The 15253-nt window shown below is 38.1% G+C and overlaps 2 protein-coding genes across 5 annotated transcripts in view; one reads left to right on the forward strand and one right to left on the reverse strand.

Moving 5' to 3' along the window:
• Positions 1-15253, reverse strand: part of goe (endothelin converting enzyme 1) — a 309104-nt gene that overhangs the window by 49304 nt on the left and 244547 nt on the right. The window lies entirely within an intron of this gene.
• On the forward strand, positions 6908-9001 carry LOC141396766 (uncharacterized). Its single transcript, XM_073972405.1, has 2 exons — positions 6908-6922; positions 8207-9001. Exons 1-2 carry the CDS (start codon positions 6908-6910, stop codon positions 8999-9001), a joined length of 810 nt encoding a protein of 269 aa, XP_073828506.1.

Genomic DNA, 15253 nt, shown 5'->3' on the forward strand with positions numbered 1-15253 from the left:
ATGGGCTTGCCCCTGATGAAGCTTGTACCGTCGTATGGAGGGCCGTGAATACAAGTGGCTACATCAAAAATCAAAACGATTCGAAAGCAGGTCCTAAACTGAACTTTTCCAAAATTTTGTGAACCTGAAGGCGTGGACCGATGAAGTCCATATTGGAACCTCATCTAAGTTTGGTAGAAATTTCACTATTTGCAAAGTATGGACCAAGTCGGTTACTCCCTTCAAGAGTTATCGTGCGCACAAATTTTCCGAACATTTTCGAACTTTTGTGGGGGAGGTACCGGAAGGAGTGGACCAATATAGCCCATCTTCGAATTTAAACTAAGTTTAGACAAAATATTGCAATAACCAACTTTTGGACCAAATCGGTTGATCCGTTCGAGACTTATCGTGCGCTACAGCCAGCCAGACTGACAGAGAGACGGTCAGACAATGCTAAATCAATTCCAAATTGTCTGAAACACATTTTGTCCAAACATACTTGGGGTATAAAACCATTATTTCGATGAGGCACATTTTGCCGGTATATACCCTCGTTAGCATAAATGCTTAGGGTATAAAAAAACCTTAAATTTTACATGTTCGAAATTTTGTGTGGGAGATACCCTACGGAGTGGTACGATGTACGTTCCATATTTGGATGTACGCGAGTGTTATGTTAGGCACAACCAAGTTTAGTTACTGCCGGCAGATTTTTTGGAGGTCTAGGGCCATTATCTCAAAAAATATGGACTTGTCCCCGAAAAAGAATACACCGTCAAGGAAAAGAATACAAAGTCAAAATTTCGATTTTTAACAAAAAAAAATGTGCCGTTTATTCACCATTTATCGGTCAAAAAAAAAATTAAGGAAAATTCTCTTATTTGAAGACAAAATTTTGATGTATTCAATAAACGCACAAAAATATATGAAGACTGAACACCAAATTTCTGTAATTTTCGGTGGATAATGTGGCTAAGACCTTAAAAACCCGAAAATTGGGCGGTACCGTTCCTCGGGGGTTATATCAAAACGTGAACGAATACCAAAAATTCTCTGTAAAAATATTTCGCAAGACCTGACGAAGACTAAATACCAAACATCAGCTACATTGGTTGTTTAATGTGGCTAAGACCTTGAAAATACCGAAAATCGGGCGATACCGTTCTATTGGAGCCATATCAAAACGTGGACCCATGTACATAATTTTTATCGGAAAAGTTGTTTGGTCCATTGGGGACCCTCAATGTAAAATTTCGGCGTAATTGGGCGTGAAACATATGTAAAATCTTCAAAATTCCGAAAATCGGGAGGTACCGTTATTTGGGGTCTATATCAAAACGTGGACCTATGTCCATAATTTTTATCGGAAAAGTTTTTTGTAAAGTGAAAGCCCTGCATCTCAAAATTTGGTTGGTAAGTTTTGGTTGATAAGTTTAGCTAAAATATTCAAAATACCGAAACATTAAGAAGTACCGTTGCATGGGGACTACCCCAAAAGGTGGACCGACCTTCCAAATTTTTTCCTCTCGACATTGTCAGTGAACTATAAGTATTTATACCAAAATTCATCTGCCAACGCCAACTCCTTTTATATTTGACCACCGTTTATTTGAACTCGCGACATAGTGAAGGGTTTTTTGAGGTTATGCGCCATTATCTCGGGAAAACTATGGACTTGCCATAGACGTAACGGGGTGCGGCCCCCTGCTACAAAAAATTTCATAACGATTCGTGAGGTGTCACTAAACTGCACTCATTTCAAATTTTGTGTGGGAGGTACCTGAAGGAGTGGACCGATAATATCCATATTCGAACCTGATGTATGCCTAGAGGTACACCTTTTTCAGATGTAATTCGAATTATTTTAATTGTAATTCGAGAATTCTATTTGTAATTCGTAACATTTCATTTGTAATTCGTGAATTCCATTTGTAATTCGAATTATTCCATTTGTAATTCGAAATATTCCTTTTGTAATTCGAATTATTCCATTTGAAATTTGAATTATTTCATATGTAATTGGAATTATTCCATTTGTAATTCGAATTATTCCTATTGTAATTCGAATCATTCCATTTGAAATTCGAATTATTCCATTTGTAATTCGAATGATTCCCTTTGTAATTTCAAATGAAATAATTCGAATTACAAATGGAATAATTCGAATTACAAATGAAATAATTCGAATTACAAATGGAATGATTCGAATTACAAATGGAATAAATCGAATTTCAAATAAAATAATAATTCGAATTACAAATGGAATCATTCGAATTTCAAATAGAATAATTCGAATTACAAATAGAATAATTCGAATTACAAATACAATAATTCGAATTACAAATGGAATAATTCGAATTACAAATGGAATGTTACGAAGTACAAATAGAATTCTCGAATTACAAATGAAATGTTACGAATTCCAACTAAAATGTTTCGAATTACATCTGAACAAGTAAAAAAGTGTCAGTCGGCTTTGCCTACAGATATATACCCTCAGCCAATGTGAAGTGAAACTTTCACCTACGGACAGATCGAATGTATTTACGGTCTCTTCAGAATTTTGTGGCACTTTTTGGATATTTGAACTTGCCGACAAAAATGTGGATTAGGAATTAACTGCACTAAGACACAAATATTGAACCTTTGTGGGGGAGGTACCCTTAAGGAGGACCGATATGGGTCATTTTAGAAGTTAAACTAAATTTTCACAAAATATTTGGAGATCCAAAGTTTGGACCAAATTGGTTGCTCCATTCAAGTGATATCGTCCTAGTATTATAGTGACATTTTTTAAATATTGGGGAGAACTAACGGTAGTAGTGACCGGTATTGCCCCATGAAACTAAGTTTGGATATATGACGAAGACCAAATGTTGGACGAAAGCAGTTGAACAGTTCGAGAGTTATCGGTTTTTTACACTTTTCGGGCTATCTTCCAAAGAAATATGGCCTTGCCCCTGAAAAAAAATTGCCGTGGTAATGGAGGTAGCGAATGCAAATCGCTTCATCAAAAAACAAAGTGATTCGAGAGCAGGTCTTAAAGTGAGCTTATCCGAAATTTTGTGCAAGAGGTACCAGAAGGAGTAGACAAATATAGTCCATATTCAAACCTGATCTATATCTGGTAGATATATTAGGATGTGCAAAGTGTGAATTACATCGGTCACTTCCATCAAAAGTTATCGTGCGCAAAATTTCGAACATTTTTGAAGTTTTGTTGGGGAGGTACCTGAAGGAGTGGACCGATATAGCCCATCTTCTAATTTAAACTATGTTTTGATAAAATATTACGAAGGTCAAATTTTGGACCGAATCGACAGATCCGTTCGAGAGTTATCTTGCGCTCCAACCACCTCACAGGGTTTCATAGGGGTTTTTTGCAACTTTCATGCTATTTTCTCAGGAAGTATGGACTTACCCCTGATGAAACTAGTACCGTCGTATGGAGGGCAGTGAATACAAGTTGCTGAAACAAAAATCAAAGCGATTCGAGAGATGGCCCTAAACTGAACTTTTCCGAAATTTTGTGTGGGAGGTACCTGAAGGAGTGGACCTATTGAGATCATATTGGAACCTCATCTATGTCTGGTAGAAAGTTCACGATGTGTAAAGTATGGAGCAGATCGGTTACTTACTTTAAGAGTTATCGTTAGCACAATTTTTCCGAACATTTTCGAACTTATGTGGGGGAGGTACCGGAAGGAGTGGACCGATATAACCCATCTTCGAACTTAAACTAAGTTTGGACAAAATATTACGAAAGCCAAAATTTGAACCGAATCGGTTCATCCGTTCCAGAGTTATCGTGCGCTCCAGCCAGCAGGACAGACAGACAGACGGACAGACAGACGGACGGACATGGCTAGATCGACTCCAATTTGTCTGAAAGACATTTCGTCCAAACATACTTGGGGTCTAAAACCATTATTTCAATGAGACACATTTTCATCGTATCAAAGTGTATATACCCTCCTTAGCCTAAAGGCTGAGGGTATAAAAAGGTGTAGTATTACCATATCCAAAGTTTGCAACTCGGTTACTCCCTTCGAGAGTTATCGTGCGCACAAGTTTTGGGACAATTTTTGAACATTTCTGGGGGAGGTACCTGAAGGAGTGGACCTATATGGCCCATCTTCGTACTTAAATCAAATCTGGACAAAATATGTCGATACCCAAAATTTTAACCGAATCGATTGATCCGTTCGAGAGTTATCGTGCACACCAGCCTAAAGGCTGAGGGTATACAAAATGTATGTACTTTTTTCGTTCCTATTTTTATACCCTCAGTATTTAGGCTATGTACGACCAAAAATGTGCATCATCGAAATAACGGTCTGTCTGCTGGCTTGTGCGCACGATAACTCTCGAACGGATCAATCGATTCGGTTAAAATTTTGGGTATCGACATATTTTGTCCAGATTTGATTTATCGACATATTTTGTCCAGATTTGATTTAAGTACGAAGAAGGGCCATATAGGTCCACTCCTTCAGGTACCTCCCTAGGAAAAACAGAAGTTTAAGATCTCCTCTCGCATCGTTTTTATACCCTCAGCATTTGTGCTAACGAGGGTATATACACTTTTATACGGGCAAAATGTGCCTCATCGAAATAATGGTTTTAGACCCCAAGTATGTTTGGACGAAATCCGTTTCAGACAATTTGGAGTCGTTTTAGCAATGTCCGTCCGTCTGCCTGTTTGCCTGGCTGGTGCGCGCGATAACTCTTGGACGGGTGAACCGATTTGATTTAAATTTTGGCTAATATTTTGCCCAAACTTAGTTCGAAGATAAGCCATATCGGTCCACTCCTTCCGGTACCTCCCCCACAAAACTTCAGAAATCTTCGGAAAATGTGTGAGCACGAAACCTCTTGAAGGGAGTAACCGATTTGGTCCATACTCTGCACATTGTGAAATTTCTACTAGACTTAGATGAGGTTCCAATATGGGCTCAATCGGTCCACTATTTCGGGTACCTCCCACTTAAATTTTCGGATAAGTTCGGTTTAGGATCTGCTCTCGAATCGCTTTGATATTTGGTGTAACAACTTGTATTCACTGCCCTCATACGACGTTGCAAGTTTCATCAGGGGCAAGTCCATACTTCCTGCCAAAATAGCATGAAAGTTGCAAAAAAAACCTCTATGACACCGCGTGTAGAGGTTGGAGCGCAACACAAATCTCGAACGGATCTGCCAATTCGGTTCAAAATTTAGCGTTCGTAATTTTTTGTTCAAACTTAATTTAAGTTGGAAGATAAACCATGTTATATTGGTCCACTCATTCAGGTAAAAATGTTCGGTAAAATTGTGCGCATGGTCCATACTTTACACATTCTAATATATCTACCAGATATAGATGAGCTTCTAATATGGATTATATTTGTCCACTCCTTCGGGTATCTCCCACTCAAAAGTTCGGAAAAGTTCACATTAAGACTTGCTCTCGAATCACTTTGATTTTTGTTGAAGCAACTTGAATTTGCTGCCTCAGTTATGACAGTAAAAGTTTTTTCAGGGGCAAGTCCGTACTTCTTGAGAAAACAGCCCGAAAGGTTTGAAACCCCCTTATGGCAACATATATTGTGGCTGGCGAACACGATAACTTTCGAACTGATCAATCGATTTGGTCTAAAATTTTGCATTCGTCATTTTTTGTCCAAACTTAGTTTTAGTTCAAAGATGGGCAATACTGGTCCACAACTTCCGATACTTTCCCCCCAATATTTAAAAAATGACACTAAAATGGTATGCACGATATCCCTTGAACGGGGTAACCAGTTTGGTCAAAACTTTTGACTTCTAAAATGGTCCATATCGGTTCTCATCTTAGGCTACCTCCCCCACAAAAGTTCAGCACTTGTGTCTAAGTGCAGTTTAGGCTCTGTTCAAAAATCGTTTAGAAACGTATACCGATGTTTATGTTTTCCGTGGACAAGTCCATGCTTCCTGGCGTACTGGTCTTAAATGTATAGGATAACCCACTGAAATGACTAGTGAACGCGATATCTATCGAAAAGATATGACTCCCTTAATAAGATCCACTTCCATAATGGAATATGTCGGTCCATTCCTTTAAATACCTCCTCCGCAACACTTTTTAACTTTAATCCTAATCCACATTTTTTGTCGGCAAGTTCAGAAAAGACCTTAGACATAGGCTGAGGGGGTATCTCTGTCGGCAAAGCCGACTGATACTTTTTTACTTGTTTGTATAAATTTCAATATAAACTAACTACGAAAAATGTTCTATGTTTGAGGAGCTATAACTTTACAGTAACATCATATATCGGCAACATTCTTTCACGATTGTTCTATTTGAAGTGTTCTCTATAAAATAAAACCATAAAATCATAAAAAATCAACAACACATTTTTCGTTTTTGTCCACTGAGGCACCATTGTGCGTTGTAACCATCACAACACTGTAAGCTGCAGTTGTTATTGAGCTTGATTTCCTGCACAGCTGCGACCATAATATTCTTATGATTCACGAAGTTGTTTAACAATTTTCTGTTGTCTAGTGTTATTTATGGTTTATTTAGCACCTTTTTCGAGCCACTGGTGTGAGAAACTATACACATTGAATAGTACCGATGGAAATACCGGAAATAAGCATTCGGAGTCATCGATTTATGACACATTGATTATATTTCTTGGAGATTTATTTTATAAAATTTTTTTAATTAGATTTAATTAAAAAATAATATTTTTTTATAGATACTTCTTTCATTGCATCATGGGTTTCGGGTGATGAGTCTCTGAGGCAAGTTTTTCTAGTACAACCAATCTCGTTTCGATTTCATTGCCATGAAGAGAATTTGGTATATAACTGTTTGCCTGCAGGCTATTTGGTATCAGTAGTTCCTCAACAACTCTTCGGGAGAGATCAATCAAACAAACAAAAAGTTCTAAGCTTGAACATGAATTCATTTGTGGTGAGTTTTGAAGGCGAATAAAGTAAACAAAAATTGGAAATGTGGATTACCAGTTAGTTGAAAGGACCTTGCAGATAAATGTGTGGAAAATAAGTGGTTGTGGAATAAAAAGGAACAGTAAAGGCTTAAAAAAATATGTTAAAAATGCAAACAATGAAGTATTGTGAAAAAAGTATTATTTTCAACATTTTAAAAATTAAACAACGGGATACGTTTTTAAAAAACTCTGAATAATGAATTGTAAACAAAAAGCTCACCAATAGAGCTTGGAAAGCTCTTAAACCCCAAGAAAACTCTCGGAATCAAATCACTTCAATTTCATAACGAACTTTGTTCAACGATAAAACTTGGATTATATAAAAGTGTGCCGATACAACTTATGATGAGGTTGAGGAGTCGAACTTTTGCTACAAAGGCGACAGCGGCGGTGGCATCTAAAAAAGTCTCTCTAAAGCAACGAAACGAACAACATCGCTAACGCGGGTGTTTTCATTCTCTTAGGTTATTTTTCCTTTAGTTTCTTGGGTGCATTTGTGATGAGACTAGGAGTCGTCTCATCAACTTAACTGAAGCTTTTAAGAAAGTTTTGTTTTATCTTAGAAAAAGTAAAAACACACATAGCATTAAGCTTTTCAAAGAATTTAAGATCTGTGACAACAGAACTTTTATATAAATTTAATAATTCATTCATATTTTATAAAGTTATAACAGAAACTTGTGTTCAACATTACCGGAAATCAAAAGCTTTTTACTGAACTTAAGATCATTGAAAACAGAGCTTCTACATAAAGTTTATAATTCATTTATATTTTATAAAGTTATAACAGAAACTTGTGTTCAACAATACCGGAAATCAAAAGCTTTGGACTGAACGGTTTTACAGTAAAAACACTGAAAATTTTAGGTTTCAGGCTTAATTGCAAAATAATCAATTAACAGCTTATTTTCTAACTTAAAATATGGTTTATAAAAACAACAATGTAATTCAAAAAACTTTAGACTTGAGATGTGCTTCAAGTCAACTCTCAACGTAAAAATTATTGTATCATAAAATTAAAAATTTTATAATAAAATAATACATAAATTCAAAAAGATCATAATGGAGAAAATGCCACATAAAAACTTAAAACTTGAACTACGGTCAAATTTAACGAATTAAAAAAGCTGCCGAATTAAAAGGAAGCTTCATTTACACAAACATTATTTTTTAATTTTCAAATTCCACCCAAATGTTCTATAATATCGACTGCCTCAATTTCTCTCTCTCTCACTCTTCCATTTCAGTTAATTGCCTGTGCCACAGTGCTTTTGAGCTGTGCCCATGCCCGCCCTGATGTCAGCTTGGGCTATCACTACCACCCAGACCAAACCAGTGGTGGTGCTTCCTTTTTGAGTGTCCCAGATTCCTCCTCTTCCTCTTCGTCCTCCTATGGAGGAAGTTCAGGATTTGGCGGCTCATCATTTGGTGTTGGCGGCGGTTCACAATTCAGTTCTGGTGGCTCATCCTACTCTCAAAGTTCTTATGTTGTAGGTGGACAAGCAACCTTTGGAGCTCCAGTGATTACCAAACATTTCTACCTCCACACCGCTCCCGAAGATAATGACGGACAAGAAATTGTTAAATACATCAACATTGGTCGTCCCCGGAAGAACTATCGTGTTGTCTTCATTGATGCACCATCCAACACTAATAACAAGGCTAAAGTTATTGCCAAAGTTGCACCAACTGAAGAAAAAACCGCCATTTATGTGCTCTCCAAGAAGAACAATGCTTTGGATATCGACACTCAAGTTGTTACTCCTGCTCCAGTCAATAACAAACCTGAAGTCTTCTTTATCAAATACAAGACTCCCGAAGAGGCCATTCATGCTCAACACACCATCCAAGCCCAATACGATGCTCTCGGTGGTACTTCCGAATCCCACAATGAAGGTACAATTCCAGTTTCTTCGGTTATCGGTAGCTTGGGAGGTTCCGGTGGCAGTGATGCTGGTCATGGTGATCTTAGAGATGTCCCCGTTGTTGCCTACACCGGCTCCAATACTCAACAAACTTATTTGCCAGCTAACCACAAATAAATTTTAATTTGAAATGATATAAAATTTTAATAATTTGTTTCATAAATTTGTCAATTAATTTATGTTTTGCTTTTGTTGTAAATAATTTTTTTGTAATGTTGCATTTTGTAAAAAAAATAGGAAAGCTTTTATTGTAAATAAAATAACGTCTTTTTGAAAAACGAACAACCATGCATTTTTACTCCAAGCAATTTTCATACATGCGAATTAAATAATTGTATGAATCCGAAATTAACACTGTGCAACATTTTAAGGTGATATTGTGCAAACAATTCGAACTGAGGATTTTTTGAAAGTACATACCCAAACGACGAAAAACCCTAGTTGGGTTTTGTTGTGTCAGATCCAGCTCGGATGTTTGGCCCATCTAAACATGGTTAAATATTGAGTTTTTAAAAAAATTCGGGGCTATATCTCTGAGTGACGTAGGGGATGAAAGATACCAAGGGACGGTCCTGACCGGCTTTAACATGGTAAAGTCCAGGATTGATCTTGGTCCCTCTCTCATCTCAAATGGACACTGACCTCCCCGTGGTGTCACCTGGGCAGCTGCCTTTAACACCCGTTAAAGGTAGTGAGCTAACATGTGCCGTGCGTTCACCCATAAGAACGTTAAAAACTTGGGTTTGGGCGTCGGGCTAGTAAGCCCCCCCCCCCCCCCTCGAAAAAAGCAGCCAACTATGAAAAAACGAAAGAAAATAAAAACAAATCCCTCTAAAGTTGACGACCCCCCCAAACGTTTTAAGGACCATGATCTGCGAATCTGCACCTGGAATGTTCGCACTCTTTATAGAGAAGGTGCAGTATACGCGCTGGCAGATGTACTTGAAAAGTACAAGGCCGACATTACTGCCATACAGGAAATACGATGGACTGGTAAAGACGTCACAACAACACCTACAGGTGTATTATAGCTGCCATGATACAAAGCATTAGTTTGGTTGCGGTTTTGTAGTTGGTCAGAGGTTAAAACATCTGGTCTCCAGCTTCACCCCAGTGAATGAAAAACTTGCTACAATTCGATTAAAAGCAAAATTCTTCAACATCAGCTTTATCTGCGCTCATGCTCCAACCGAAGACAAGGACGAACAGACCAAAGATATATTCTACGAGCGCTTAGAAGAAACATATGACTGTTGTCCTGCCCATGAAAATTGTTCTAGGCGATTTTAATGACAAAATTGGAAAGGAGAATATCTTTGGACAAACAGTCGGGAAATTCAGTCTACATAGTGAAACATCAGACAATGGAATGAGGCTGATAGACTTCGCAGAGGAAAAAACATGGTAGTTAGCAGTACCAGATTTAAGCATCTCGATATTCATAAGGGCACTTGGCTGTCTCCAGACCACAGAACAATAAATCAAATTGATCACGTTGTAATAGATGGAAGACGCTCATCGAGCGTGTTGGATGTACGATCGTTCCGAGGAGCAAACATAGATAGATTACCTCGTTGCAGCAAAGGTACGTACCCGTCTAAACGTTGCAAATAAAGCACGGACAGACACAACACGAATGTTGGAAATCGCTAAGCTGCAAACACTACAGATAGCCACAGCATATTCCACTCAACTGACCCAATTGCTTAATGAAAGCGCTTCTCGTCCCGATAACATATCAGCACAATGGCAAAATATTGCCCACTCCATGCAAACAGCCGCAAAATCAGTACTTGGATACCAGAGACCTCCACCAAAGAATCCATGGTATGACCAGCAGTGCTGTGCTGCTACCGAAGAAAAAAATGCGGCATATAGGGCTACTTTACAATCAGTAGCAACGCTTAGCGCACGAGAGAGGTATCGGGAGAAAAGGAGAGAGGAGAAACGTCTTTTCCGCAGGAAAAAGAGAGAGATGGAAAAAACGGGAGTGTGAACAAATCGAGATGTACAGGAGACAGAATGAAGTCCGAAAATTCTACCAAAGAGTGAAGCATCAAACTGAAGGCTTTGTTACAGGCATATCCTCCTGTAGAGACCAACAAGGTAATTTGGTAACTGATACAGATAGTGTGCTCAGGATATGGAAAGAACATTTTTCCAAACTGTTGATATCCGATAGCAGTGAAGATGGCCAAGATACCACAGTTCCAGTCCCAGAAGATGGTATTGAATGTATACCGCCCAGCCAAGATGAGGTAAGGACAGCAATAAACCGGCTAAAGAATAATAAGGCGGCAGTAGCAGATGGCCCACCAGCCGAGCTGTTCAAAACCGGAGGCGACACGCTGATAAGGTGTATGCATCAGCTAGTTAGCACCATCTGGCAGGAAGAACGCGTACCCGACGATTGGAACGTGAGCATCCTATGTCCAGTCCACAAGAAGGGTGATAAGACTGTGTGCTCCAATTATAGGGGCATAAGTCTTCTCCCTATTGCATATAAGATAGTATCTGGCATATTGTGTGAGAGACTAAAGCCTATGGTCAATGAAATTATTGGACCCTATCAGTGCGGCTTTAGACCTGGCAAATCCACCATTGACCAGATATTTACCTTGAGACAAATCCTGGAAAAGACCCAAGAAATGCAGATCGACGCCTTCCATCTTTTCGTCGATTATAAAGCAGCATTCGACAGCCCTATACGTTCAAAGGTGTTTCAAGCCATGTCTGATTTTGGTATTCCTGCAAAGCTCACTCGGCTTTGTAGAATGACGTTAACTTAGACGAGATCCTCAGTTAAAATAGGAAGGAACCTCTCCGAAGAGTTTATTACCAAAAGAGGTTTCAGACAAAGAGACGGCCTGTCGTGTGCTCTATTCAACATCCTGCTGGAAAAGGTCATACGAGACGCGAAGGTCAAAAGAACAGCCATATGTTACTGGCTTATGCCGACGACACTGACATCATGTGTCGATCGGTAAAGGAAGTAACTGACACCTTTGCAAAAGTCGAAAGAGAATCTGCTAAAGTTGGTCTTGCAGTAAACGGCGAAAAAAACCAAGTTGATGGTATCGACGCGTAACATGTCCACTAACCCCGCACCATCTGTGAATGTTGGTACCTACAATTTTGAGGTAGTAAAGGACTTCGTTTACCTCGGCACCGCCATAAACACAACAAATAACATCAGTTGTGAAATACGAAGAAGAATAGTGTTGGCTAACAGATGATACTTTGGGCTGAGTAAGCAGTTTAGGAATAAAGCCACCTCTCGTCAAACAAACGTAACACTTTACAAAACACCAATACTACCCGTGCTAATGTATGGTGCCGAAGCACGGGTACTTGCTCAAGCAGATAAGGCAGTGCTTGGTGTGTTCGAGGGAAAATTCTTCGAAAGATCTACTGGCCAATCTGTGTTGACGGCGAATATCGGCGTCGTATGAACAACGAGCTGTATCAACTATACAATGACATCAATGTAGTTCAACGAATCGAGATACAACGATTGCGATGGCTAGGCCATGTTATAAGAATGAGTGAAGATGAACCCGCTAAAAAGGCGTATAAATACGGACCGCATGGAGGTTCTCGCAGATCTGGAAGGCCAAAGCTTCGTTGGATCGAACAAGTCGAACGAGATATCAGAAAGCTACATATCCCAGATTGGGAAAATACGGCAGCAAACAAAGAGGATTGGAGATTTTTTCTTAGTTCGGCTTATGGAACAAATGTTCTGTAAAAGGCCAGCTAAGTAAGTAAGTAGTATCTCTGAAACCAATGCGAATCTTCTTCTGACCTCTGAAGCAAATTTATAGATAAGGCAAGAATAAAATATTTGGATAAATAATGAACTCGAAACACTGCATTTATAGCCTCAAATTTCAAAATATATACAAAAATTCCACAATTTTTATACATTTCGCACCGTATCTCCAAAACCGTTAATTTTTTCTGAATATATTCTTTTGGAAAAATATTCCTTGAAATGTAATACACAACTCTTCAGAACATGTGATTGTTGTAAAATGCCTCTATGCCGTTGTTTTCAGTACATTTTTCAACGACGATTTAATAAAAAAGTCAATAATGTAGTGAAATCCGAAATGCGAGAATAAACTCTTGGTGTGAACTGTGTTTGAAATACTTCTTGTAAAAGATATGACGCAAAGTACCGCTGAAACAACATGAAGTAAGCATTTTAGAGTTTCAGAATGTTCTAAAGAATTGTTGAGAACTTTATTTGGAAGATTTTTGCAAAAGGCTACTTGGATCAACTTCCAATAGTTTAGCTGATACTGAACAGAATTTCAGCAATTATGTAAAATGTTCTATATTTTATCGATTTTTATGCCCTAGTTGCAGTTTTTCGTATGTGGTCTGTTCAAAAGATAAGTTCTACTAGTTTAGGGCTACAATAGTGCTAATGACAGCAAGGTCAAATTCCTATTCGTTTCTGAGATAAAGGCCTGATAAATACAAAAAAGTGTAGATTTAGCCCGGTTTAGATGAGGCCATAAAATCCAAACTGGATTTGACAGGACAAAACCCTACAATGGTTTTTGGAGTCTAAATATGTACTTTCAAAAAATCCATATTAGAAGTTGTTTGCATTTTCAGTGTTGCATAGTGTAATTTAAACATGAATTTAAAATTAATACAATTGGAATTACAAATAGAATAATCGAATTAGATCAATTTTCAAACATAGACTAATTAATCGTATAGACAGAGAAAATTGTAGTGTGCTTGTTTGTTGTAGATGGCGCCCTTCCATTCAATATGCTCTCGATATCCTGAAGTTGTCACTCAAATATGTCGTGTAGTAGCCCAATAGACAAAATAATCTATAGATAGAGAATTTTAATGTGTTTATTTTTTATAGATGTTGCCCTTCCACTCAATATGCTCTCGATATGCTGTGCTTTTCACTCAAATATGTCGTGTAGTAGCTCAATGTTAAAAAAAATTACCACTAACGCCATCTAACTATTACAGAGCATACTAAGTAACATGCTGAGAACAATTCTTCGTCTAGTTTTCAAATCAAATTTCAAATAAGTGCAACATTTCGAAACTATAACAAATTTTGAATTACAATTTGGAAATTTCTAATTGAATTCTAGTAGTCTTAGAGAAAGAAGCACGCTATTAGAATTATTGATTTGTTATTGAAACCATGTTTGGCTTTCCGAATTTGACAAATCAGTTATAAATCGAAGCGAAAATTAAATAAAGTTCAGCGCACACTATAAGTTATGAAAGCACAGTGGTAAAGAATGGTGTTTTTTTCCTGGTGAGAATTCTCTAACTTTTAAACGGATGAAGGAGATATCTTCATAATTTCGACAGATAACGCAATCAGCTTTTCGGTGAAACAAAAACAAAAAACTTCAAATTCGGTCTAGTAGTTGCAGTGCAATCCATGGTTAAAGTTAAACTTTTGAGTTTTTACTATTTTTACAGCCTCAGCATTCATACGGGCAAAATGTGCCTCATCGACATAATGGTTTTCGACCCCAAGTATGTTTGGACGAAATCCGCTTCAGACAATTTGGAGTCGATTTATCAATGCACGATAACTGTCGAACGGATGAACTTTGTTCATTGTGAAATTTCTACCAGACTTAGATAAGGTTCCAATATGGACTCCATCGGTCCACTGCTTCGGGTACCTCCCACACAAAATTTCGGAAAAAAATTAGTTTAGGAGCTGCTCTCGCTCTGCTGTTGTAACAACTTGTATTCACCCCATACGATGGTTTAAGTTTAATCTGGGCCAAGCGCATACTTCCTGAGCAAACAGCCTGAAAAGTGCAAAAAAACCCTATGACACCGTGTTAAGTGGTTGGAGCGCAAGATAACTTTTAAGCGGATCTGCAGACTCGGTTCAAAATTTGGCCTTCGTAATATTTTGTTCGAACTTAGTATAAGTTCGAAGATAAGCCATATCGGTCTACACCTTTAGGTACCTTCCCCACAAAAGTTCAAAAATGTTGAAGGGAGTGACCGATTTGGTTCATACTTTACCCTTCCTAATACATCTGTCACATGTATGTATATCAGGTTAGAATATGGACTATATTTGTCCACTCATTCATGTATCTTCCACACAAAATTTTGGATAAATTCACTTTAAGACCTGCTCTTCAATCACTTTGATTTCTGTTGAGGCAACTTGCATTCACTGCCTCAATTACGACGGTAAATGCTTTTTCAGGGGCAAGACCATACTTCTTGAGAGAACAGCCCAAAATGTGTCCAAACTTAGTTTCAGTTCAAGATTGGCAACAACTTCCTGTACTTCCCTCCAATATTTAAAAATGTCACTAAAATGGTATGCACGATGACGTTTTGTCCAAA

The sequence above is a fragment of the Musca autumnalis genome, unplaced genomic scaffold, assembly GCF_047663935.1.
Source record: "Musca autumnalis isolate F117 unplaced genomic scaffold, ASM4766393v1 scaffold_3, whole genome shotgun sequence".
Taxonomy (NCBI): domain Eukaryota; kingdom Metazoa; phylum Arthropoda; class Insecta; order Diptera; family Muscidae; genus Musca; species Musca autumnalis.